At 38.9% G+C, this 27,113-nt stretch overlaps 1 protein-coding gene across 12 annotated transcripts in view; it reads right to left on the bottom strand.

The window, feature by feature from the left end:
• Nucleotides 1-27,113, bottom strand: part of tns1b (tensin 1b) — a 132,993-nt gene that overhangs the window by 9,272 nt on the left and 96,608 nt on the right. For 10 of the 12 annotated variants that reach the window (XM_058083054.1, XM_058083048.1, XM_058083053.1 and 7 more), the window contains 12 exons: nt 26,042-26,106; nt 25,772-25,855; nt 23,509-23,621; nt 23,363-23,423; nt 22,081-22,156; nt 19,185-19,314; nt 18,988-19,052; nt 18,740-18,863; nt 7,849-9,309; nt 2,545-2,738; nt 2,305-2,443; nt 440-535 (listed from right to left, as the gene is read on the bottom strand). In XM_058083054.1, coding sequence (XP_057939037.1) covers nt 440-535; nt 2,305-2,443; nt 2,545-2,738; nt 7,849-9,309; nt 18,740-18,863; nt 18,988-19,052; nt 19,185-19,314; nt 22,081-22,156; nt 23,363-23,423; nt 23,509-23,621; nt 25,772-25,855; nt 26,042-26,106 — 2,608 coding nt within the window. Of the gene's footprint in view, nt 1-439; nt 536-2,304; nt 2,444-2,544; nt 2,739-7,848; nt 9,310-18,739; nt 18,864-18,986; nt 19,053-19,184; nt 19,315-22,080; nt 22,157-23,362; nt 23,424-23,508; nt 23,622-25,771; nt 25,856-26,041; nt 26,107-27,113 lie in introns of all 12 variants that reach the window. The other 2 variants (XM_058083049.1, XM_058083060.1) reach the window with 1 other exon arrangement.

The following is a 27,113-nucleotide window of genomic DNA, read 5'->3' as shown; positions in this document are numbered from 1 at the left end:
AAACATGCTAGGTTAATTAGCGACTCCAAATTGTCCATAGGTATGAATGTGAGTGTGAATGGTTGTTTGTCTATATGTGCCCTGTGATTGGCTGGCGACCAGTCCAGGGTGTACCCCGCCTCACGCCCGACGACAGCTGGGATAGGCTCCAGCAACCCCGCGACCCTCGTGAGGAAAAGCAGTAGAAAATGAATGAATAAATTCATGTAAACAATTAATGAAATGAATAAATTACAATTAAAAAAATAATTAAATTACAAAGAGGACAAGAAAATACAAATTAATGCAAAATGTGAATAAATATATAAAAATAAAATAAATAACATCACATTGAAATGTATATCTATTCCATGTGCTATATTGAAATCTCCATTTAATTCTTTTTACAGCAGGTGTCAAATAGACGTATGCTGACATATTTTGAGTTGTGCCCACCAACCTGAGCCAGTTTGATTGAGGTGAAGTTCTGCTGGGTTGTGGGGTTTTAATCCCAAAGCCGAAAGTGGAGTCTTAGCAAGACCTGGAGGTGACCGACCTAAAATAATTCAAATAAATAAACTTCAATAAATGAAACCACCGGACACATCATTTAAAAAGACCATCTCGACAGCCAATACCTGTTCACAGTCTATCAGCACAACTCATTTCAGTGATTATAATTGCTTTTACAAAAAAAAACCTGAATGTCATAACAGGTGCAGGGCTGTCAAGATATTGAATTGGGATGGCATTCACAGGTTGTTGTATTCATGCCTCATGCCCTGCAGGAGGAGAGTAACATGCTTGTGTCAAATCACCATGAGGAACATCTGAGTGTGGCATCACTGAGGGGTTTGGAACAGTGCTGGCTGGGGTACCGCAAGATAACAAGAACCCAAACACAAATGACAACAGCACACGGAGCATACGACTCATAACATATACTCACTTTTGACACTGTGTTTTAAAACACAAAACCTGAACTTGATAGATGTGTGTTTTTCCTTCAGCTACTCTGTTGTGCTGCAACTGTTGCTCTGGTGGTGCTATCATGTCAAAGCATGACAGAGATATGGTACATATAAAGGGTCACTTTCCAGGGATGTGGAGTAACAGTTACAGGGCTGATGTGAGACAGTGCAACCCCGGAAGAGAGGCATGCATTGCCCACTTACCAAAGAATCCAAATCTTTGTACCCTCTAACTGAGCTGTGAATGCAGCAGTCTGAGTGGACACTCAGGAATGTGATATATGAAATTGAAGGCATAATTGTCAAAAATCTGATGTCACATACACTACCAAATGAGCTAACCATGCAACTTTCACAAGTTTGCAATTAACAGCAACCCTGTTCATGGTTAACTCGTGCCACAAGTTAACTATTTTGTGTTAAGTTAAGAAAATCAAGTTTAGTGGCCCATTAAGACCTTAGAAACAAACCAAAAAAAAGGAATGAGGCGAAACTTGTTATCAACAAATATATGCCACAAGTGCATCTAGTTCATCTTTCCTTTACCCATTCACAATCTTGTTATAATTTTAAAAATATTATTTCAGGTTGACGTTTGTAATAGGTAATCATACATGTTAAACAGTTCTGCTCTAAGACAAACTTTGTTTTTCATGTCAAGGGTACAAAGAAAATGTATACTTGAAGAACCATGTTATGATGTGGAAAAGGAAATTAGGTTGGTAAAACATGAAGTCCAAATATAAATACAGTGGGGCCACAGCCATCCAAGTTGGGGCCCTACGCAGAATTTTATGTAGAGTAATGGAAATACTGTACATGGAAAACAAATACTTCAATGAAATTATTTTTAGTGTAAAATTAATGTAATTTTATGAAAAAAGCTGGGATTGAAACCACACACTCTACCTTAAAAAGTAGCAGCTATCCCATTACACCACCAGGGAGCGACAGGGCACTTTATTTGCTTATTCAGCTGCATGTGTGTTGTCAATCATTGCGACGACTGTGGTGTCAGATTGCTTGCCTCACAATGCGCATCCTTTGTGCACTTGACAAGAATGCGCCCCCATGGAGCCCTGTGCACAACGCGTATTTCGCGTAGAGGCAGTGACAGGCCCTTTTGATGTTGTTTTTTTAGTTTACCTCTTTAATTGTATATTTAGAATGTGCTCGGGGCTGTGAAAACCACAGCTACTGGCTGCACAGATAGCACTTTGGACACCACTGTTCTAAGCAATAAACAAAAGTATTATAGAATACGACCTGCTTGCATTTGATATAAAAGTCCTGCTAATGATCCTGTTATGTCTGAGCTCCACAGTGACGTTAGTCAGCCAGCAGGGACACTTACATAGGTTGAAGTAAGGGGTTTGCGGCGAGATGGGGAAGGCAGGGGTTCGGGGAAGCACCTCACCACCAACTGTGGGGGTCGGGCTGGTTGGCCCACTCTCCATCTCCTCATAGGCTTCCCGGTAGCTGTGCATGTGCCTCTGAGGAGTCAAACATGAGATGAAAAAATACATATAGTTGTAGTTAATAGAAAAAGAACATCAAATCATCAGCTTCATGCTACCAAACATAGACTTTCTACCTCCTTTGGTCGTCCACCAGGGTTCATCGCTAGGGCGTTGACAAACTCTGGAGAAACGCAACGGATCGGGGAGCGGAGTGGGACATCAGGGGAGGGACCATCATCTGGACTGGTATGGCATTGGCTGTCACTTGTGATTCGACGACGGGGAAGGGTGGTCTGCTCATCCAAAGATGCCGCGCGGGAATGGACACCTGTGATGATATGCAAAGTGACTGCTAAAATTCATTCATGCACGTTGAGAACTCATAAACGCCCTGACGGTTGCTCACTGCAAACGCTGCTGCATAAAGATGTTGCACTGGCTGTTCAATCGTTGTTATTCAACAGTCCCACACATGGTAACACACAAAGTTAGTGACATTTTACATACATATCACACTGCATCATGTTAAAGCATAAGACATCCTTTAATATGAATTCCAAATAAAAATGGAGATTATCTACGTCACTGTTGCTGAGAAGAACATTAACCAAGGGTTATGGCTTTGTTAGTACATCGCAGCATATCATAGCAAAGATATAGCCATGGAAAAGAATATTAGACCACACTTGTTTCTTCAGTTTATTGATCCATTCTAATGTCTGGTACAACTAAAGGTGCATTTGTTTGGACAGACATATTGATGATAAAAATAGTTATTAAGAATTTAATTTGAGAGCTGATATTTCGTAACCTCCATGGCTTTCTTGATAATAACCAAAATCACTGAAGTTCTTACATCATTACCTGTAGCATTGTACTGCCAAAAAAATTAACTTGTATGAGTTATTTTTCTTGCCATCGTTAGAGTTGTCCAAATAAAGGTACCTTTAGCTATGCTAGTCATTAAAATGAACAAGGCTAATAGTTTTTTACATGACTATACATTAGTTAGATATATTTTTAACTATATGACAATCTGCACACAGTATTAAAAAATCCAGTAATTCCTAAACAATCTCACCAAATACCTCAAAATATACTGTGTTTATTTATGTTGTTTAAATTAAGACCTTTGGAATCGGTTGGCATTGAATGAAACTTAAATTCACAAATATATTTTGACATATTGAAAAATGCACCAATATTGGAAAACTATCAGAAGCAAAAACTAAGGAGACACAACTACCGTTGTTAAATCCAAATTTGATATTTACTGATAATTAATACATTTATAAATCTGGAAAAACATTTTAATGATAATGGTGGATGTGAAAGAAAACTATAGAAAATAGAAAAAGATTTGCTGAAACATTTTGGATGGATGGGATTTTTACGCTTAAAGCTGACAACTGCAGAGTGCTTGTATTATATGTGACTCAGCAAGATGTAATGATCTCATGATAGAACACCGAAGGCAAACAAAAGTTGATCATGACGGTGAAATGTTTCCTTGCCAGAAGGTGCTTACATGTGTAAAAGAAAAATGTGTTGTGCATCAAGTCTGGCTAACTACAATGACCTTCCATTACATTCTCATTGTAGATAAATTAAAGAGATTATTTGCATGTGTTGAGAAACGTGGTTTTGATTGCAATGTATTTAAAAAGAACATGTTTGATCTACATTGTAAGCCTGACATATGTTATGCAAACAGATATATGGAAAAAGCATGAGTAAAAAGTATTGCACATAGAGGTGAGAGACAGGTCGGGACAAAACATTTAAATGCAAACAAAACATGTGCAAATGTATAGTAGATGACAGACTACAACCCAATAGGATGAGAGAACAAACCCGAGAGTGAGTGAGAGTGGCTGTTCTCAGACTGAGAAGGGGTCATTGAGGTGACCCTTTGGGCACGAGCTGAGTATTCTGGGTAGAGAGATGAATGATGGGAAAAAAATGATGATGTGGTGAAAAAGAAAAGAAGCAGAAAGTAGATACGGTCCAAATCAGGACATGAGTAGGAAAACATGCACTGAATGTTAATTATTTGGTTTTGCATGAAAAGGTAATAATTCTATGGGTAGTTGAGACCATGGTGAGTGCTGGTCCTGCACAATATATCTGTCTTCACTTCACTTTCTTCACAATGTTGCCTCAGCAGAAAAGAAACTATAATAGAGCTTTTAATAAAGAAATAAACCTCGATCTTTTGAACATTATTATAACACCCTAACATGAGTAGAATTGACGTTGGATGTTTATGTTGGGTGTCTTTGGAAATTATATTAAAGGGACTGTTTGCCACTGGCTGGAATTCGGCAATTTTTAAAAGCAAAACAATACAGGAAGACAATCAGCTAGCATATGTTTCCCATTCCCATGTCTATATTTTTTACTATTGCAAATTAACAGTTTGCAGTTTATGCTGTTGTTATAATAGGCTGTATCAGACGTGTCCAAAGTGCAGCCCGGGGGCCATTTGAGGCCAACGGCAGTTTTTTTTTGTTTTTTTTTATTGGCTCACAGCACATTCTAAAACAACAAAAAAGAAAAAAACAGCAGTCATTTTACAAGAATAAAGTAATATAGAGACAAAAGTTGTTACAAAAGTATTTTCACATATTTTTCAAAAGTAACGCAATATTAAGGAAAAGTAACATAATTTTAGGAAATATTTAAGAAAAAAAATGTATTTTATGAATTCATAATATCTGAAGATGTGGTTCAAATCTCTGTTTGTGCATCTCTGTGTGTACATAATTTGAGACTCTAAATTGCCCATATATGTGAATGATTGTTATTCTATACAGTATGTAGCCTGTGATTGGTTGGCAACCAGCCCAAAGTCAGTTGGGACAGGCTCTGGCATACCCCTGCAACCCTAGTGAGGACATGGATGGATAAAGTTATACTTACAAAAAGAAAATAGTTGAAATAGCTGGAGAATGTAAAAGGGACCAAGCTTTTCCTCCTTTTTTACCTATAAATGTTGTTACAATGTTGTACTCTCGTGTTTAACGATGCTAACCCATCAGACAATCAGGTTTGTGCACTTAGAAGTGAGCCCTGAAAGCAGTTTTGAATGGCTCTGCACGCTGTGTTTTACACTCAGTTACACTGACGTCAACGCAACCCGGACTTCTTCATATGGGCACGGCCAGCACCCCCGCTCTGTTTCGCTCTATTCACCGTGTTAACACATCAAGCAATGTCTCCCAGGAAATGTTTGTTGGGGTTTGCCTAAAGAGGTAAGCATCAGGCAGAAGCGGTTAGAGTTCCTGATTCCCAGCCAGCAAGAGAAAAATATCTGTCAACAACACTTCACACAGGACCGTTTTGTGAACATACGAAACTACAAAGCTGGACTATCCGCCAAACTGTTGCTGAAGTCCGACGCCTTTACAATATCACTTGTCGCGTTGAAGTGTCAGAAGTGCAAGCTGTAAATAAACTATATTTATTTTGTGTAAGTAATCAGACAAAAGTTGTTATCTGTGTAGCTTTATCAAGTGTACATACAGCGAACGGAGGGAGTGTGACCAATCATAGCAAAGTGGTCTCGGTGGGAGGTGTGCCTGCACATTGGCCGGGGGTGGAGTAAATTATCCAGACCGTTTGGGCGGGAATCAGGAAACTGAAGGAAACACTGCAGGATGAGGTTCAGCTTTATGGAAGATCTAGAAAGCTTTCTGTGCATGTTAGCATGTGTAGCTGCTCTATAGGTGTCCACAAGTCAATAGAAAGACAAATTAAAAACAAAATAGTTTTAAGTCATAATGTTACAAGAAACAAACATAACATGGGCTACAGTAAGGCTGGGCGATATATCAATATTTTAAAAACATTGATATTTCTTGTAAGGCTGATTTCAAAAACAGACATAAGCTCTATATTTTCTACTGCATTTTTAATGTTAAATGGCACTTTATTTGTATGTTTTTGTTGTTTTATGCCATTGTCTTATGATGTTTTATTGCGTCTTGCTCCATTGTTTACACTCTGGAGCAGCTGTTAGCTTGAGCACTACTTCGCTATGCCGAGCGACCTGAGATCCCCGTAGAGATACCAAGAAGGAGAAACAGCGAACTGCGAAAAAGACAGTATAAAGGTTGCTGTATAAAGATGGTATCAACCTTTAAACCGTCTGTTGTCATGAGGAACGTGTGATGGAAGCGCTAACAGCACTAACTCAGCTGCAAAGAGACGACCATGAGTGCAGCATGATTGCACTAAAGATTGAACTTTATATTTAACATTTTCCATACTTAATTATTACATTAGATTCCATACTTCCATACAAAAAAGAGAATATACTAAAAAGGGATATAAAATATATAATCTGTAAATATGCAACCTAAATATATGGGGATATGAGTTTTGGTCCATATTGCCAAACCCTAGGCCAGTGTTTTTCAACCTTTTTTGAGCCATGACACGTTTTTTTACATTGGAAAAATCTTGTGGCACACCACTAACCAAAAATGTTACAAAATGTCTCGCAGGCGGCGTTAGGCCCGCGGGCCGCGAGTTTGAGACCCCTGGGTCCATCCCTGTTCAATTCTTTCCGTTTGAGCAAATAAACCAAATGCAATTGGAATATTTGGGTCCATGTATGCTATTGACATAATGGCTATTGATATAATATTTGTTAATTATAAATGTTAATTATAAAAAGTGATATTGGATAATTCCTCACGGCACACCTGACGGTTTCTCAAGGTACACTAGTGTGCCGCGGCACAGTGGTTGAAAATCACTGCCCTAGGCTATGCATTTGATGGTGGCTGACCTTATTAGCTAAACTTTGCCGGGTCACTGTTATCAGCTGCAATAAATGTGGCTAGTGCACGCGTCCGTGTGTTATTTGGGATATGGATTGCATGCTCGTAGCAGAAGGAGGGCAAGATATAGTGCAATAATTTGTGCTGTCTAGGCAGTCGTGGAAACAATTGCAATTCTTAAACATTTTAGCTGGTCGAATGATGACAAAGAAAATAACAGGTTGTTCACTTATTGCACAATTAATCATGTTAAATTTGCACACAAAACTTGTACATAAAAAGTAAAAAAATACATTAAAAAGTACATTTAGAAAATCCCCTAAGAGACAAAACACATTCTTGCATATGTGTTTTGCCATTCAGGATGTCTGATATCTGAGTCAAGCCTGCTAGACCAGAGAGGACACTTCCTGTTTGAGCCTGGATGGCAGGTACTGATTAGATAAAGAGACCTTTGCAACCTTCTTTATCCATTCAATACTTTGTCTCATCAATATTTTGTTAAACCAGACCTGAAGCTGGCGGTATTGCTGTTTGTGGTTATTCTACTTTGTCAAGTGATTGAAAATGATTAGGAGTTGATTCAATTCCATGTACGTAAAAGTAAGGAACAGTATGTGAGTCACTACACTATACAATGTTTGTACTTACCAGCAACTCTTTGAGCCACCAGCCCTTCGACATTGAAGACTTCATCAGGTTCACAATCCCTCAAAGCGGGTGATGACGACGCAGCACTCAGGCTTGTCTGAGGCTCAAAGGCCTCAGTGGACTGGGACAATGAGTCTGTGGGGAAGGTGTTGATTGGCTGGATCTCGGTAGTTGCAGTTGGGGAAGCTTGAGAAGAAAGAAGGGTTCGAAAGGTTTTCAAGCCAGGGACAGGTGCAGGCTCCGAAATACTTCCTTTTGACACGTGAGTTGGTGAATGATGACTGGCCTTTGTAGACATTGGACCGGACAAATGAGAATGACTAGCAGCATCCACCTCATAGGAAGCACTGGTTTGACTTTGAGAGATGGACGGCTGTGTGGTCACAACACTGGTTTCTCTCAGAGGAGCACTTTGAGACTTTGGCATTACAGAACGGATAGGTTCCAGGTCCAACATGAGGAGATTAAGAGTCTCTATTGATTTCTCAATCTCCTCTTGTGAAGCACTGTGGTGATGAGGAAACTGTGGAAGACTCTGGTGAACTGGAATCAGTGCTACAGATGATGGTAGTCCAAATGTGAGTCCTTCTGTTACTGGCTCTTCAGGTACACCAAACTTTTGCCAAATATTGAGACCACGTTGAACAGCATCCCTGCTACTTGTGGTCCTGGTGGGAGCTGGTGGCATAGATTGTGCATCAATTCCAAATGACTGTGAACGGTACAGATTCTGAGTACCCATGTAATTAGAAGGTGGGACTGAATCACTTTGAGTAACAGTTTTGCCTGATGCGCAAATTTGCAATTCCAATGTTTCCAGGGGCTTTTCTGGAACACTGCACCCCAGGTACAGCACACGGTCCTGGCAACTGATGACGGATTCAGACTGGTAGTAAAGATCTGCCGGTGTGGCTCCGCCATCTGTGGAGGAGAAAGTTCCCAAACTGTCTACACTGTTGCCCTCCTGGCTAGTTGGCATTTCATCGTCTAAAATGTCTGTTTCACGGTCAACATTACTATGATCATTCACATGGACCTCGGCAGGGACCAAGTGAAGTATGCCTCCAACAGCAGCACTCGGGGAGGAGAGTGAGCCCTGATGATGCATGGGCCCCTCTAATCCACCTAAGAGCTGCTCCAGGTCCTGCTTTTCTTGAGGGCTGATGGGTTGCTGGTTGTGGTGAAGCACGTGGGGAATCTCATCAACTGTGGAAATGTTTGTTTGGTTCAGCAAAGTGGTCTGAGGGAGTGCTGCCATTTCATCAGTTCGGTCCGTTTTAATGGAGGCTGTTGAGTTTCCAGAGTCACTGCTCACTGACAAGGCATGGTCAACTGCAGGTAGGGAATGCTCGATAGCACTGGGTGGGGGCCCATTGGCTGTCACACGCCCATCAACAAACTCTTTTTTGCGCACTTTGGCATAGAGGCTGCCATCCAGAGGTCCTTGGGTATGGATGACTTCTGCAGCAACATAAAGAACATATCATCGTTAGAATTAAATACAGCCATAGGCAGCAAACATTAAAATGGTACTTTGGTAATCAAAATAATGCCTCTCAATATAACGGATAACATCTTTGTGTGGAGTTGGATGTTCCACTCGTGCTTGTGTCGACTTCCCCACATCCCAGACTCTAACTTTCCCGTAGGTATGAGTCTGAATGGTCGTTTGTTTCTATGTGCCCTGTAACTGACTGACAGCCTCAAGGGTGTACCCCACCTCTCACCCACAGTCATCTGGGAGAGACTCCAAACCTGCGGTCTAGAAAATATAATTGATTCACATTAATCAAAAATGTGAGGGGAAAGTGTGTGTGAGAGTGCTGGGGTGGGGGTAGTTGCCGCTATGGCAAAGAGAAATTGTGTAGTCATTGCCAAAACAGCTGAATCAAATACTGGCTCATATCCACCGATTCTACCGACTTCAGGAAATGAGCAACTCCTGTGGACTCCAATGTGGAAAAAACTATGACATCACAGCAGCCTGTCCTGTGCTTTATCAAGCCAAGTCATTTGTGCCACATGAACAATACAGGTACTGTATAATAATCGATGGATCATGATTTTCTTATAATAGGAGCAACAAAAGAGGTGATGCCAAAAATAAGCAAGCAATACCTGATAACTCATAATATTGGTTGATGCAGTCGGTCTTTGCAATTTGCAATGAACACATCCAGTATATACTATTCAATCATAACTATATCAGGAGTCTTTCACCCTGTGCAGAAAATGCAAGCACAACATAATGGGCAAAATGGCAGGATGACAAAAAAGCTTGTCATCAATCAATCAGAGTATGAACAGTGGATAAAAAATCTGACAACTAATGAAGGCTCCAAAGGGTTAAGTAACTACGAACTTACAGTGTCAAGGCTGGAGGCTCCATCCCTCCCACACGAGCACTTGCTCCACATTTACACACATTGCAGCAAACACAGATATAATTAATTGAATAAGATCTCTCTTTCGTGTATCTATTACTGGTACTCAATCCAACTAAAAATGATCTAACAACTCAGCCAATGTTCTATTCTGACAGAAGCGCCTCATTAGGAACAGGTTCCCTACCTGTGGAATGAGTAGATGGCAGCACCAAAATGGGAAAAGTCCTACAGAAGAGTCCCTAGTGTGGGACATGCGGTATTATGCCATCTCGAAAGTTGGTTCAGGCTACTGTTCCGTCTCTCCCCTATCTGTCTGAATCAAGACAGCCACCACTGCTGCTTGCTGCTCAGTGACTTGTGCTGATCCCTGCTGTGTTACTCATGTGGGAGGTCCCTTACAACAGCTTTTTGATTGTGGATGTGGGAGGTGGTGAAGGGTTTGCAGAGAAACTACAGTTTGAGAGAATTACAAAAATCCCACAAGGTCAGGTTCCCCTGCAAATGCCCTTTTTGCATCACTTTCAATCACACACGTCTTACTGACAGATTTCACAGAATGATACGGTACAGGGGCCAGCGGACTAGTTTGTTAAGTACAATATTGTACAAAAAACACTGTACAAAACTAAATCATAAAAAACATAAATAGAAACGTGGGCATAAAAAAATAGTTGGGACTGTACTGCATGTTAAAAAAAACGATGGAAAAAAGTGTTAATGCCCTGGTCACTTTCTCCCATGCAATGAAAGGCCCAGTTTAGTCGTTCCTTTTCCATCAAGCCCGTGTCTTCACTTAGGAATGACGTGACTGATGAGTATCCACAGAATCCCCATTTGTATGTCAGGAAATCTAATCTGTCCTTAACACTTATGAGACTATTTATGGTGCGACTACATTTGCTTCTGTTTTGTTTTGGAGGGAGTGAACTCAAGTAATACTCAAAAAAAAAAAAGAATCAGCTCCCTGGTGTTCATTTACTCAGAAAAGGTATGTGAATATGTGATATATTACGCTACACGGGCCAGTGTGTTTTTCATACTCTCCAAGGGGTTCATTTTTGCTGTACCATGCATGGATTTTTTCCTGTCTGACCCCATAGCCTTTATGAATTATATAACAACCGGAGAGAGTCAAGTATGACAGTTTTGGCTGTTATTCACAATCTAAAAAAAAACAACAACTCACTATGAAGTTCAAATTGGACACCTGAAGAGTTTCAGCAGCACACTGAGCCATCCCACCTGCAAGCTCCCTCCATCTATCCTCTGTCTAGACAGTTTTAGATAAAGCTTATACAAATGCAAGAAGGATTAAAGCTGTTCAACACATTGACTGGGCTAGGGTGTAGCCGGATATTTTAAAGTTATAGGGGCAGATGGTGCAACTGTGTGACCTTTAATCTTTGAACTCTGAACACTGAACTCTATGGCAACAAATCCTCCTTAGCAGCGGAAATAGCACGTTTCTTTGCAAGCCTACATCGCCAAACATGCCCTGAACAACAAGTGCATGTGTGTGTATGTGTGTTTCCACAGTTGGGAGGCTTGCCTAACAACCATAAGTGTGACATTGAAGTGGAGAAAAGATTGGGCATGTTGCCTCAAGCCGACAGACAAGACAAGAATAAATGTCAAGCACTTAAATTCAGGAAGCAGAAGAAATATTTTGATATATTTTCATATATAAGTCGCAAGACCAGCCAAACTATGAAAGAAAGGGTGATTTTAGTCATTTTACATTAGTCTTGTAAATAATATTTATCTAAGCTATAGCTTCTATAGTGTCGATGTGGTCAGAGCTTACAATATACACAACAGCAAACATCTACCACTTGGAGTAGCTAAATAAGCTCTTTCAGTTTATAAAATATTCATCAACATTTCAGTAAATCAATGTCTCTAAGTGCAAACTCACTTGGATTGTGGGAACAAAGGCCAGTGTAAAAAAAGGAACAGAGCTTTAAAATAAACAGGCAAAGACAGAAATGGAATTACCGGCATTGATTAACATTGTATACCATTATTCCCTTCAGCCAAAATTGTGTCTCTTGTAAATCCATCAGCAATCATTTGTAAATCTGCAAAAGGGAAAATCGTAGGGAAAAAATGACTAATAAGGATTTCATGAGCTGTTTCCAAGTGTCTCATTGAAAAGGTGAGCTGACCTCTTGATAAGCCTACAAGGTTCAGCTTTGTGGATGGCAAAAACAAACCCAACTATATTATATCATCATATCATTATATCATCATATAATATAGTTTCACAAGCTGTTACTAGGTACCGGTCATTTTTGATTATTTGTACTAGAATTTAGCCAGATATATAGTTTAAAGAGGGAACATAAAGAACAGTGAAGGAGATCAGCTCAGGGTCTGAAAATAGGTCGATATGGATCACGGGCTGCCTATTGAGGATCACTGATCGACAGTGCAAGCAATACTCACATAGGGTTCTATTTTCCTAGACCAGCCGCAGAGGCGGCGTGCCTGTCCAGTGCCGCGCCAATGGGATAGGGCCAGCGCAATTTGTGTGAGCAGCGCGGCGCACCCACGCCTCCGTCCCTCCCACCAGTGAAGGTGGAAAAGTGGGAGAAGAGAAGTCGTCAGAGGGTTTAACACAGCCAAGTGTAATCTTAACCAATGAAACAAATGCCTGCAGGGCTCATTGGACTACGCATCAGAGGCCACAAGGTGCGTCATGCACCATGTGCTGTAGCCATTTTAGCCATGTGCAACTATGCCACAGCATAAACAACACAAATATAACCATCTATCCATCCATTTTCTATGCTACTTCTCCTCACTAGGGTCGCAGGTATGCTGGAGCACATTTTGTCCCATACACATTTACATGACTGTGTGCTTTACATGGGTCAAACACAAGTCATTTGTTCCTCTTGGGTTAAATTCAGCCTTATTCTGCAGTCTTGACTTTTATGCAATAAGAGCAGTGGTTTGTTTGGAGTCAAAGCAACCTAAATCTCGCCCTCTTAAGAAACGGGGCTTGTTGCCAATACAAATGGCCAGACATTTCACCTCTGCATCTCCTTGGATTAATGTCAAGTCATTCATTTGCATTTTCTTTTTTCTGTCACTGAACTACTAAAACCTGCCATTTGGGTGACAACCTGTTGGCTAATATGTTCAGATGCAGGATGAAGAGAGCAAGTAGAGAGCCACATTTGTGCCACTAACAGCCAAATGCACACCATGTTTTTATTGAGTAAATTAAACATCTTACAAAATCTTGAATAAAGCTGAAAATTCCAAATATATCAGCACTGCACCAGATAATAGCATGTACAAGTTACAGTACAAAATATGACGTTTCTCCTCCCACGCTCGGTCACCTAACTTCTCCACATCATCACTGGTCGTAGTTCTTTTTTTAACTGACTACAGTCAATGCCTGATAATGGATCGCGGGGTCGTAGTGCATTTACGATCAGGAGGCCAAAGATCTGGAGTCACCTTCCACTGGAAATACAACCTGAAACAGTATCCTGTTTCAAAGCCAAACTCAAGACCAATTTTTAGTCAATGCTTGATTACTACAACCCTGAAACACACCAATCAAGTCAGAACAAATCTCGAAACAAGCATGCAGAGTGCTATATTCAAGCACGTTACTTCAAACTATCCTTTTCATGTTATATTAAACGACCCTTTCTTTTTAAAATATACACACACAAAAATGAGGAAAGGAAATGCATGTGTAAATGCATGACTACTGTATTACTACTGTTATAAAGATTATGCAGGCCAATCCTTACGACTATAACAGCTATAAATCAAACCGGAGTATAAGTTGTATATAAGTGGCACTGGACCATAAGCCACATTTGTTTAGAGATGTATTTCACAACATTCTGAAAAAGCAAGTTATTCAACTACACAATAGCATGTAGAACATACCTGGGAAGCTTAATAGGCTACAACAAAAATTCACCAAGCTCCTGATCTCATTCCCCATCCCTGAATGCATTGAAGTCTTGTTTGGCTGTATTGCTTCCGTTGTTTGATTGCTATTTTAGGGTTGCATATTTTACTACCTGCTTTTTTTGAATATGCAAAATATAATTTCCTTTTTAGAGCACTTTGTTTGTGTTTAGTCTTTCTCTGTTGTCGTTCAGTTAATGTTCCCTTTTATTTATTTATTTTTTCACTACTCGGTTCATGCCAGTCAGTATGAATAAAATATTAAAAACAGTATATATGTACAGGGTGGAACCCGGGTTACCATCATTAATCCGTTCAACAAGGTCAGACTCTAACCAAAATGCACAGAATACATTTTCCCCATGATTAGTAATGGGAATCTAATGAATTTGTTCCAGAAAGCCAAAAATGTTAATGCAAAACGTGGTTTCAAGATTCCAATGTATATATATTTTCATGTAAAAATTGCAGCACCAGCCAAACTATGAAATTGCATACTCTCAGCTGTCAGACAAAGTGACATGTTAGTGAACAACTATTAGCAAATGTGTGAATGAAATTAATTTCAAATGAACTCCAGAATTTATTGCTGTACATTTGCTTAATCATTAGGTCTGACAGTTACATTAAACATAGCAGCAGGCTAATCCAGGCATCGAGCTTGTGATCCACCTGCATTCCTTCTCTGTATCGACAAAATAGGTTTTACACATTGTAAACTTTTAAATAGGACATAGCTTCATAAATAAACATTTTTTTCTCCTGCCATGCACTTTTTTCTATGAACAATGTATATAATGGGTGTATCTTTACATTGTCATTGGTGACCACCACTTATTGACATATCATTTTGTCAAAGTATGGCATTTAATGCTGGTTGGACTTACTGTAGGTGGATGAATTAAAGTTTTATAAGATTTTAACCTTTAATCAATTTCTTGACTAAATCCTATTCAACTCTCCCTTGAATAGAGTGTTGCTATCTTTATTAAAACATATAGAAAATCAACTTCTGAAACCAAAAACCACTTAGGTGGCACAACCCAATGTCTAACTAAAACATACCCTTTAATTGCTGCAAACCTCTGTAATTCAGTAGTTTAAAACTTAAAAGTAAAATGCACTTTTGATGATTTGCAACAACACTACTTTTTGCTTTTATCTGAGACCCTGAAGGATATACAATGTGTCCTCTATTCCTTCTAGCCTCCAAAGGCCACTTATCAGAAACGACTTTGGTGAAGCCAAATACCAGTGGAGACACACTGGTTTCCGAGAAACCATTTTTTCTCTCAGTCACAAACAACAGTGAGAGTGAGTACAGGAGATCCTCTGCTTTTTGCTAAATTAAGTGATTGATATGCCTGTAAAAATGTATATTTTTGACATTGGCTCAAAATCAAAAGTAAAAATTGGGATTATTACACTAGATTCAGCTAAGGAACACATTCCTGTTTAAGACCTTCATATGCCTCACACATCTATTAAATTCAAAGTATGTAATGTATTAGTACTCACCACTAATGAATGAAATTGTAAGATGATAGATTGACGTATGGAAATGAAGTGACAGTGGAGTCTGGCCTGGTCGTAAAATATCGATATATATATTATATATATATATATATATATATATATATATATATATATATATATATATATATATATATATATATATATATATATATATATATATATATATATATATATATATATATATATATATATATATATATATATATATATAATATGTAAATATCACATGTTCCAACATGACTAGCAGCCAATATACAGTATGCATATTTTTTTCTCTTTGAATTTGGTGGGTGCACTTAAAAATGAAAACAATTTTCAAAAATCTTATATTCAAGTGCACTCAACTGGAATTTATCATTTATCATTTTTTATATCATTTTATCTGAAATAGACTAAATATGTTTTTTTTGTTAACACATACACACTGAGTGGACTCCCTTTCCATAGTTTGACCTGGTGTTGTTCAGGGGAAATAAGAAATTCCTTGTCTATACTTGATTGTACCTGGCAGTGCCAAGTCGGCAACAGTTCTAACGGAAATTACACACTTGGTGGGCAACACCCAAATGTGTTTCTACACCCCGGGAGAACACAACCCCCGAGTGTAATTTTCACACAGCCACACACACTCTAACTCTCTCTGGAGTAGAATAAGAAGACATCAGTTCTATTTTTGCAAGTACTATTTACAACTGCCACCTTATGTGGCTTTGGCACTTTATGAGCAATGATAGCCTAACAACCTTGACATTCTGTGTGTTAAAAATACATGGAGGAAATTATGGGAAGTGAATTTACCTTCGTTATTTGAGTTCTCCATGATGGGCTTTGCTGTGTTTATTAGGGTAAATCTGTGTAATCCATAACAGTTCAGACCATTTTTGTCACTTGTCTAAGAGAAGCACTGCCACTACAGTAGGTGGTCATGTAACACACAGATGCATTTCCAAAAAGCCTTCAATCTGCTTGGAAAATATCTTAAACTAAATATTGTTAGCACAATCCCCAGCTAACAGTGAAGTCTAAAGTAATCTGACTCTGTGGTTGCATGTAGTATGTTGTTAATTTAGAAGCAGCATAGTCTCATGACTATGACTATGACTATGACCTAATTCCTTCTCATGCGTGAGAAGGAATTAAGATTCTATGCAGAGCTGCCAACATTTGGTGTGTGCAATCTAGTACATTCCAGTAGGTGACGCATGGGAGTTTTAAAATCAACCTTTATACAGTTGGAATATGGTGATTTTTTTTATTATTTCCAAGACAAAGGGTCCAATTACAAGCAGAGGAAAAAATTGCATTTTTTTAAAAGCGCTTGAACTAGTAGTTTACAATATGAACTCTTTGACAATTTTTGAAATTATATGAGATACTGTATTTGTTTTTTATTAGCTCTAAACTATAAGTTAATACATATAGTATTGCATATAAAATATAACTATGACATTAAATAATAAAATTAGATGCTAATAACAATAATTCAAAAACAATAATAATTTTTTAATAGTTTTGCTGTTTGAACTGAACTACTGAAATATGTTAGCTTTCAAAAATATTCTAATGTACTGAGATGCTTTTGTTGGGAATCTGCTACTGCAAAAAAAAAAAAACATGAATGGCCCTTGGTACATTGGAAAAATACAATTAAACAGGAAAACTAAAAATACACATGCAAAAAGGGAAGAAAAAAGCAGTAAATCATGAGAATATTCCAATATATTAGGAAAGTAAAATTATCATATTAAAAAGGTCATAACTTTATAACACTAAAGTTGTAATATTTGAGAAGCATAAAGTTAAATATTAATGGGAAAATGCCTTTTTTAAAGCTGTAATATTGTGAGAAAAAGTTTTACGCTTGTCAGTTTGTCGCATACGCTTTGCCGCCTGTAACACAAACCTTCATATGGAAGTGTTCTTTTTTTCATTTAACATACAGTACATAACATTGGTTTGTTTACAAAATGTCAAATATCAAAGTGGCTCCCACATTCTCTGATTTTTCAGCATGCGGCCCTTGTTCGAACACCCCTGATTTATAAAGTAATTACTAGGTGCCATACTAGCGAGTGATTGATGCTGTATGCCAGCTATATTCTGCATTCGCCGACTATCTAGTTGCCACCTTGAGTGTGGCTTCAATGCCCTTTTGATAGTGATTTTAACATAACACATTCATACAAATATTGTCACATTTTGGTGAACAAATTTGAGTATTTTATATCTACAGAAAAATATCAAAAGTTGGGACAATTTCTGGGAGACTTTGGTAGAATCGGCTTAGCAGCTCTATTTTATGGTCTATGAGATTATTATCAAATATTTAAGCCAGCCAGACAAGCAGACATACAAGTGAAAAAAAAATAACCTTTATGGCGGATGTAAAAACATGTTGACTCTCTTAAAAGGTTTGGCACCCAGAAGGAAAAGCGACAAGCTGCCTGCTATTTCAATGGGCGTAGCGTTGCTTCCTTTTTTGGGGGTGATGGAGAAAGTACCACTTTGGTCACATTCAATCAACAGACTGTCCATGCCTGTGGCAAACCAGGAATGGCGCACACTACGCCCAAGGAAGCAACAGAACCAGGTCCCACAAGGCTTCTATGAAGTTAAAACCTGGCCGCAAATGAATTTGGTGGTAATAGCACTTCTCCTCCTTATCATGGCAATAAACAATAACTATTATTGTAGTTGCCATAGCTTTCAGGAATTATTTGGTGATATACTACACTTGCTGGTGCTTTCCAGTCACATTTTTTTACATCAGCCTTACAATCAGATTTTATACAGCAAGTTTGTAGAAACTGTTTTGTTTTCTACCCGGATGTTGTCAAATACAGTGGAACTTTGGAACGTACGTCTAACCGGAAAACGTCCGAGGCAAAATTTAGGTGTAAAGCTTCGGCATTAACCGAAAAACACACTAACAGGGGAGTAAGCTACTATTATTTTTTTAGATTGCAACATATGATTAATTGTGATGTCTGGAATTCATGATTCATGATTCAATGACAAAATGTACTCACCCTCTGAAGTGTCCTCACAATTCTGGTTGACGTTCTCATAAGAGTCCCAACGAATCAGAGGATCTTGTGTGTTGTAATCCACAGAGACGCTCGGCCCGTTTTCTAGGTGATCCATACCTTGACCCGAAGTGCAAAAAGACAGAGCAGACAAGTGAATGAAACATCCAAAATTAATACAGTACAAACACAAATGCGTCAATGGACTGTGCAATAGTATGCCTACATAGACAGACACATTGATTCTTACCATGCATTTTTTCTGGGCCAAAGGAAAAAATAAACTCCACCTTCCCATATTCTGGAAACCTATCATCTGCACAGACAAAATCATCAAATATATCACATTTGGAAAGTCTAGCATACTCATAATTGAGTCAATTCAAATGACAATTCAGTAGATTTGCCTCATTTCTGTCATTGTGAGAGTTCATATACTAATGCCTACCTTTGAACGTCTCATCGAGTTCGTCTTTTCCAAAGATAATTCCCAGGTCATGAACAGCACACGTGTGAAACTGCACCCGGAAAATCACATCCCGGCATGGACCGCAATAACGTTTGTGGTAGCACTTGAGCTGCAGAATGAAAGTCATCAGATGAGACTGAAAATTGTAGAAAACATAACATCCATGGTGGCAACACTTTCAATGCACAAGGACAAACCAAGTAAAGCGGGGATTGTATTACTGTACTATACAGTAAATGGGATGACCAAAGAATGGTCTCCAGTCAGTTACAGTGCAGCTATACAACCATTCACACTCACATTCACACATGTGGACAATTTCGACTTTCCAATTAACCTAGCGTGTCTTTGGAATGTGAGAAGAAGCCAGAGTACCCAGAGAAAACACACACATGCACGCAGACAACATGCAAACTCCACACAGACATGTCCCGAAGGAGATTCAAACCCGCAATGTCCTGACTGTGAGGCTGACATGCTAACCACTAGGTCACCATGCGGCTGACAACAAGATGATGTGATATCAAAACTATAGCAAGCACCATAACAGAACAAACCCACCCAGACAAACACATTGTTCTTCAGCAGAACACCTCATTTCAGAGCCTGCTAGTTTTGCCTCAAAATGTACTGTATATAAACCTCAACAAATAGTTAACACATGATAAAAAAAAATTCCAGAAAAAAGATGTTGACAAAATCATATTTAAGATGTGTATTAAAAAGTAAAACCACAGACTCTAAAGGGCACTAATGTTTGTTCCATAAGGCTTTCAGGTTCATGTATTGTATATATTTCTTGACGGTAAATATACACATAGCTCTTCTCGCTAAAACGGTCTGTTTTAATTCCCAAATGTTCAAACCTCTTTATCTGAAACTTTGGCATCAATTAACGCAAGAACACAACATTCTAACTACACGTATAGGTCAGAAAAGTGGAAAAAGCATAATAGGTCCCCTCTAAGCAAATTTATTTTGCCTTGATTACGCATTTTCAAGCATAAAAATGGCTACATTAACTAAAATACAAATATAAGATATTCGGAAGATGCATTCAAAGATGCTGTGAATGATACTGAATGTAGGTCACTAGGTGTCAGTATTGTTACTGTAATGTTCAGTGAGACAAACAATCACCTGACCTGATCACCACAGCAACAGACCTTTATTGCAAGTTTGAATCATCTGGCACAATAATCCATAAAAAAATCCCCATTATAAACACAAGTTACTTTTGCGGCCTTAACTCAGACCAAGCTAAAACCTTAATCTGAACCCTGTACGTCACTTCCTGTCTGCATGCCACTAATCTCCCTGAGAGAAGACAACACACACGAGCATAAGTTTTATTTACGTCTTAAATGGCTTATGCGCTCCTATTATGTCTGCTACTGTATAATGAGTACTACAGGAGTAAATGTTACTATAGGAGCGGTAAATTCACTTATCACAGTGGGGTGTGGAACCAATTAACGATGGATAAACATGCCACACTTGTGAGGTGGATGAATTATGGATGCCTTTTTGAGAGAGATGGGCCTTTTGTGTACATAGAAACAGTTTTAGATCTTTGAGTTCAGCGAATGAAAAAAATGTGTTTATATTTTTGCGAGTGTTTACATACACACAGTATAAAGTACATTGGTACACAGAGCTAACATCTCAGCCAGCCAAAGTGCTTGGCCGAATCCAATAGTCAGCCTTGAATAAAATATGACTTCTAAGCTCTGCTCATGTTCAGAATGGAATGGCCTTAGACTGTACATACTGTAAGTGTTCCTTTCATATTCCCAAAGCTAAAATTATGACCCTGAAAAAAAGTAATGCATAACATTACTGCCTGGATAACAGAAGAGGCAGAAATGTGGCTGATGTTTTCCATAAAAAACACTTAGACACTCACAAGTGCTATTCAAGATTATCTATTATCTATATATTTCCCACCAGCATACAATAATATACTGTAGTTCTGTACCCCCCCCCCCCCCCATCTATTTTTCTCCAAGTGTAAACAGAACTTTCTCTCAGGCAGGAGTAAAACTTTTACTGCAAATTGCTATTTAGGTGTCATTCTTTCCAGCAGCACTAGCTGCTAATGAGGATCTTTAAACAAAGTTGGAGAATGTGATCCAGACCCCCTAAAACCTGTTTTTATGATGTTTCTATGAATGAAAACTATAAACTCCACATGCTCTTGGAGCAATCTTCCAATGTCTAGTTGTAAAAAAACAACAGGATTTCCTTCTAGGTAATAAAAATGATCTCCACATTGCAACAGCTGTTAATAAGTGATTGAGATTTTGGCTTTCTTACTGTCAAAAACTTGAAGTAAAAAAATTAGTTAAGACTGTAGATAAAAAACCCAGTATATATTTAAATAAGAACATAACATCCGGCATCACACACAGAAATAACAAAAAAAATACTAAATAAAATATGTATACAGTATACAGCCATCCTTGATTGATTGCCAACCATGAAATGTGAATTTCCACAAAGTTTGTTGTTGTTTCTTTCTGCTGTTTCCTGCTTACGTAGTCAGATTTATGAAAAAAGCTTATGAAATCAGATTTACTGATTTTTGGCTTGAGCCTTTTAAATTCTGGATGCCCTTCCTGATGAATACCGATGATGCTTACTAGTGGAGATTCGAACCCGAGGTATCCACACCAATCAATGGTTGACTCTGGTTGACTCTGTAGTTCTTTGCTAACTAAGACAGACCACAAATCTGTGCCTTTCTTATTCATCATGGCTGCAAAATAACCCAAAATGGAGCATTTTGGTAATGTAGTGTAGAAACACTTGCAACACTTCGCAAGTCAAACAACGATCATGCACGCATTGTCTAAGCACCACTATTTGTTCTTACCAAAATGTCCCCTTTCAGAAGCAGACCAGGTTCAATGGTGATGCAAATACTTGTCTGACCGTCCCCTTGAACATTGCTGCAAGAAAGAAAAAAAAGACGATTGACTTAATTGGAAAATACGTTTCATCCATTGCAATATCTTTGTTTTTACGGTTTGTTGCTATGTAATGGTGAGCACACCATGCTCATCATCTGCTTACAATTATTTTCTTTCAAAGTGGCCATCACTGAGTAAAACCACTGAGCTGGACTAATTCGGAGTATTAGTGTCTACATGACTGTCTAACGACTGGAGGAGTGGATCAAAGCGTGGAGCGTGCTAATAGGGAACATGTGATGGGAATAGTGGGACGGAATGTGATTTGGGGCTTTGTGAGAGTCTGGAGGTAAAAGTGCACAACTCTTTCACTATTTCATGCACTTTTACTGTGCAAGCTCTCAAAATATGGAAGACTTTACAAGAAAGATTTCCACGAAGTGGTAACATGTAATATCAATTTGAATGATGAGCTTTAGAGTTAACATTTAAGTATTATTTTTGAATTTATCACATGGTGTTGGATATCCAGAACATGGAGATGTATAGCTATTTGTTGCAGGTAGATGACAGCCAATGCCAGAAAAAGCCACCTTAAGTCCACCAGATGGCAAACTCCACACAGAGATGACCAAGGGTGGAATCAAACTCAGGTCTCCAAACTATCCACCGATTTCAGCCAATGCCAGCAAGGGGCGGCATGGTCACCATTGGTCCACAAGGTCAGGTCAAGCTCTGTGCTAGATTAACTACTCTTGATAAGAAAAGGAACAGGATACTCCTGAACTACATAATGGCAAACCTGAAATAGATTTTTAGAAATCGGCTTTCCATTGTAAATGTGTCTCCACATTTCACAGCCATCCGCTGGGCACGCTAATCCACAGAAAGTAAAGTACTACAAGTAAAATAGTGTCTGTGTTACGTGAACACCACAATTATACAGTGTTTTCATTCCAAATCCTCTTATCTTAGTCAACAACAGAATCCAATGATTCCTGTCTGGACTTAAGGATCATCACAGTCCCTGGAAAATCTTGCAGACCTCCACAAAAATGCCTGTTTGCTTGTTTCACTGCTCCCAAATTACAAATAACAATAAGGCAAGAGAATGGTATGCAAATATGGTAGTCAGCGGTTAGGCTGTAAATGAAAATTACTTTTGAAATAATTATTTTTATTGCTAATACAAGCTTACTTTTCCTGGATTCTTACATTTGAGTGTGTTTACGTTTTAAGACTTACTAGATTCCAGATGTGTAAACGGGCTGCATGGCCTGGTATATTTTGAGGAAAGGACGGCATCCTAAAAATAGAACACAACCGGTGTCTCACACACAAGTATTTCCAAACATTATGAGAACACATTTGAGTGCATGAGGGTTGTTCACCTCCTTTGGACTCAAAGTTGGGGATCCCGTGCATGATTACATGGTGAAGAAACAAGGGCTTGTTGTTGATCTTGATGTGTCCACTGAGCAAACCGCTGAAGTACTCCACATACCTACATATGACATGACAAGCATCAGCTGTTGTGTTGTAGTGGAGCCTTACACAAAAAAATGGCAGTAGTACTGTATTATGTACTTCAAATTCGCATCATCCCATGGTTTATCAAAAATATACTGCTGATCAAATTTTTTAAGACCAGTTAAGAATTCACATTTTGCACTGTTGGCTCTTAAGGAGGCTGCAAGCCGAGCTTCAAATGCAAAAAGAAGAAATGGAAGTGACCAAAAGATTTTTGAGTGTGCAATTTATTGCAATCAATCATTGAAAGGGACCTTGTGCTTATTTTTCTACCCTGTGTATTGAACTGTGGTCTCCTATAGAGCAGCTACACACAATAACCCGCACAGAAACCTGTTTAGATTTTACAGAACCTTCCAGCTGTATTTTATTTCCTTTGATTTGTGCTCCCCGCCAAAACAATCTGTTTTAATTTATGCCGCCCACGGCTCCCCTCCGGGCACACCCACTCCATTGTGATTGGTCACACGGACAAACCGCTTCCTGACTATGAACCATAAGGAAGTCCACCCCTCTGTGACATCACAAAGGAGCAGTTTTACCACACATTTTTAAACCTCATTATCTGAAACTTTGGCATTGTTTAACACAAGAATACAAAATTTGAACTATATTTATATGTCAGAAGAGTGAAAAAAGCACAATAGGTTCCCTTTAAAATGAAATGGCTGCTCATCAGCTGATCAAAAGTTTAATACCAGAGCTTAAAAAAAAACAAAGAAAAAAAAATTGTGCTAGAGGCAAAAAGAGGTAATGACGCAATTGCACGATAAAAGAGAACATGTTTGTTGCAGTTTTAAGGTGGAAAATAGCCACAAGCCACTAGGTAAACTTTCCTTGTCATCCATCTCCAAAGGTTGTCAATTGGATCAAGATCAGGAGCATGCAGGATGGTGTGACGTTATTCCTCTGGAAGAAGACACGCGGGCATTGTGAAAAAGCCAGTCATTACCACACAGACGAGGGCCTTCAGTCATGAGGGATGCCTACTCCACCATCTACACAGTGTCAGCTGCTGTTTGATGCCTCTGCACGATCTGTAGCTCCATTGTTTCATTGAAGGAACAAGCAGCCCAGATCATGATGGCGCCCTCTCCACTGCGCCGTGTGGAATTCATTTCAGGTGGGTCCTCCTTGTCATGCCAGTAATGTTGAAGGCCTTTTGTATCGTCAAAGTTGCATTATTTTCCACCTTTCAATGTCCCATGTTTAGTGTTCTTGTATAAATTCCAAAAGGGCAATTTTGTGGTGCAAAAGAAGACAAGGCTTTTGAAGACCTTTTGTCTTCTTAAAACCCTCCTCTCGCACATGTGGTCTGATGGTTATTGGACTGCACCAGGAACAATCTTCTTTTGGGCCGGGGATCGTCCTGTGACAGTCAATCAATCCTCCGACTCAGGGCTGGTGACATTTTTTATGTCTTCCCCTTGGCTTGTTTGTTCTATAACCTTCAGGATATTTTAATAAGTTTCATAGTTTACCGCATCCAACCTCAGCAGCAATACTCTGTGAGAGGCCTTGCTCGTGCAACTCAATAATCAACAAGAGAAAGTGTTTTTGCCTTTTTACCATCAAGAGATCATGACAGTGTAAATACCTGATGGAATCCACAATTTTGCCAATATTTTGGCTTTTGAATGCTGCAGTCTTTATCCGGCAAGGAACTGCCGATTTCACTTTAATATTTGTTTGCAATACATTGCTTATGAAATTTTTTATTCTCATTCTCATTTCTTCTTTTTGCATTTTGATACTCTACTCCTTAACTTCCTTAAGATCCAACAGTGCAAAATGTAAATTCTTGCAGATCCAAGAAAAGACAAGCTGCATACAAAATGCAGGGATGGATGGTTCATGATTGAATACAGCCTATTATTTGCCAAAAAAGGCGTCTTTTCATCTAATTTTAAATGTTTTTTTGCATTTCCAAGCAGGCTACCTGCACTTACTGCAGGTAGCCGTGGCTGGCTGCTGGCCGCACTGGGAAGCCAGACTTTTTCAGACATTCAAAAAACACTTTTGAAAAAATGTAAAACCAGTTTTTGAGGGCATGTGAAGTCTTTGTGAGACAAGTCACTCGTGGGTCAGTCTCCTAAAGTAAGCAAGAAGGAAAGGGGAACTGACCTTCTCTGAGAGGGCTGACCCACAGGAAGCACTTTATCTTCATAGAAGCGCTTCATGGCAAACCTGTCCAGAGCTTGATCGGCACTGCATTTAGACACAACAAAGGTGGTTTAGTTCAACTTGATCAAACAGAACTTCACATGCTCAATAAATTGTACATGCCCACACGCAGACACACAGTACGCCTTAAATATTCTGATCCCCCCCTGCATGCCTCACATTTCAGCCTTCCTCTTTCAGTTATCAAATGTGATTTACTGATTTACCCACCTGGCAGATATATTGCTGTAATGCATGTAAGCAGCCACCACCACACCAGTTCTGCCTCTGTTGCCCTGGAAAGGAATCGAGAGTGGCGAGAGTGAGCAACATTCGTTATCTTGATCAAGGAGGTGTTTCAAATCGGCTGTAGACCTTCTTTCGTATGTGCAGTTGATATGCATGTGCACGATAAAAAAAAACATAGGCTAGCAAAATGTTTTTTGTTCGAATTATTTTTCTTCTCCAAAAATGGGCATTTTTTTTCATCTCCTTCACTGTAAATTCATTTGAACATGCATCAGATTACAATTGAGTGCATCACATGATCCATTCACAGTACCACATGTTCAAAAGGAAAAGGAAGAAGCAAAGCTTATTAAATCCTACCCCTCCATCTGGTACTTTTACAATCAGTAACTGTTACATTTGTTCACTTACTGCCTTTTTGATATTTTTATTATTTATTTATTTATATTAACTTTTTACAATACATACAATGACATAATGAGTACCATAGTAACTGTCAATATAATGGTATATATAGCACATCATGACTGGTTCAAGACTGTTCATCCTTGTATTTCGCAAACATCAACTGCTTTCTTGAATTCGCTCATCGTTGTGCATTGTTTGAGGTCCTTACTCAATTTGTGGTCCATGAACGCATCATAGTTTTTTTATGGCTGTAACAATTGTGTTTTTTCACCATTTGCTGGTGGTCTGACAAGCGGGAATCTATTGTAATAGATCATTTAAAGGCAGAATTTCATATGAAAAAAAAAGCATGAACCGAACCTCCAAGTCATGGTTGCCCTTACACTTTCTTGTTGAAAAATTATGTAATGCCGGATGTCCTAATGCTGTAACAGGTCATATGGCATGACAGCATGTGCATATCCAACACAACTTTCTTCCTTGGAAACAAGCACCAACACTTCTAAGCTGACAATTACTCAACTGAAAAAACAAGACCAGTTGATATAGCAACAGTCTTGTTTGTAACTTCCCTGTGGGAACTTCCTGGAATGAGCAACAGCAGTTTTGGATACCACTGGCAACGATTATGTTACAAAACACAATC

This window comes from Doryrhamphus excisus, chromosome 9 (assembly GCF_030265055.1).
Source record: "Doryrhamphus excisus isolate RoL2022-K1 chromosome 9, RoL_Dexc_1.0, whole genome shotgun sequence".
Lineage (NCBI taxonomy): Eukaryota > Metazoa > Chordata > Actinopteri > Syngnathiformes > Syngnathidae > Doryrhamphus > Doryrhamphus excisus.
This window is presented reverse-complemented; position numbering and strand designations above follow the sequence as displayed.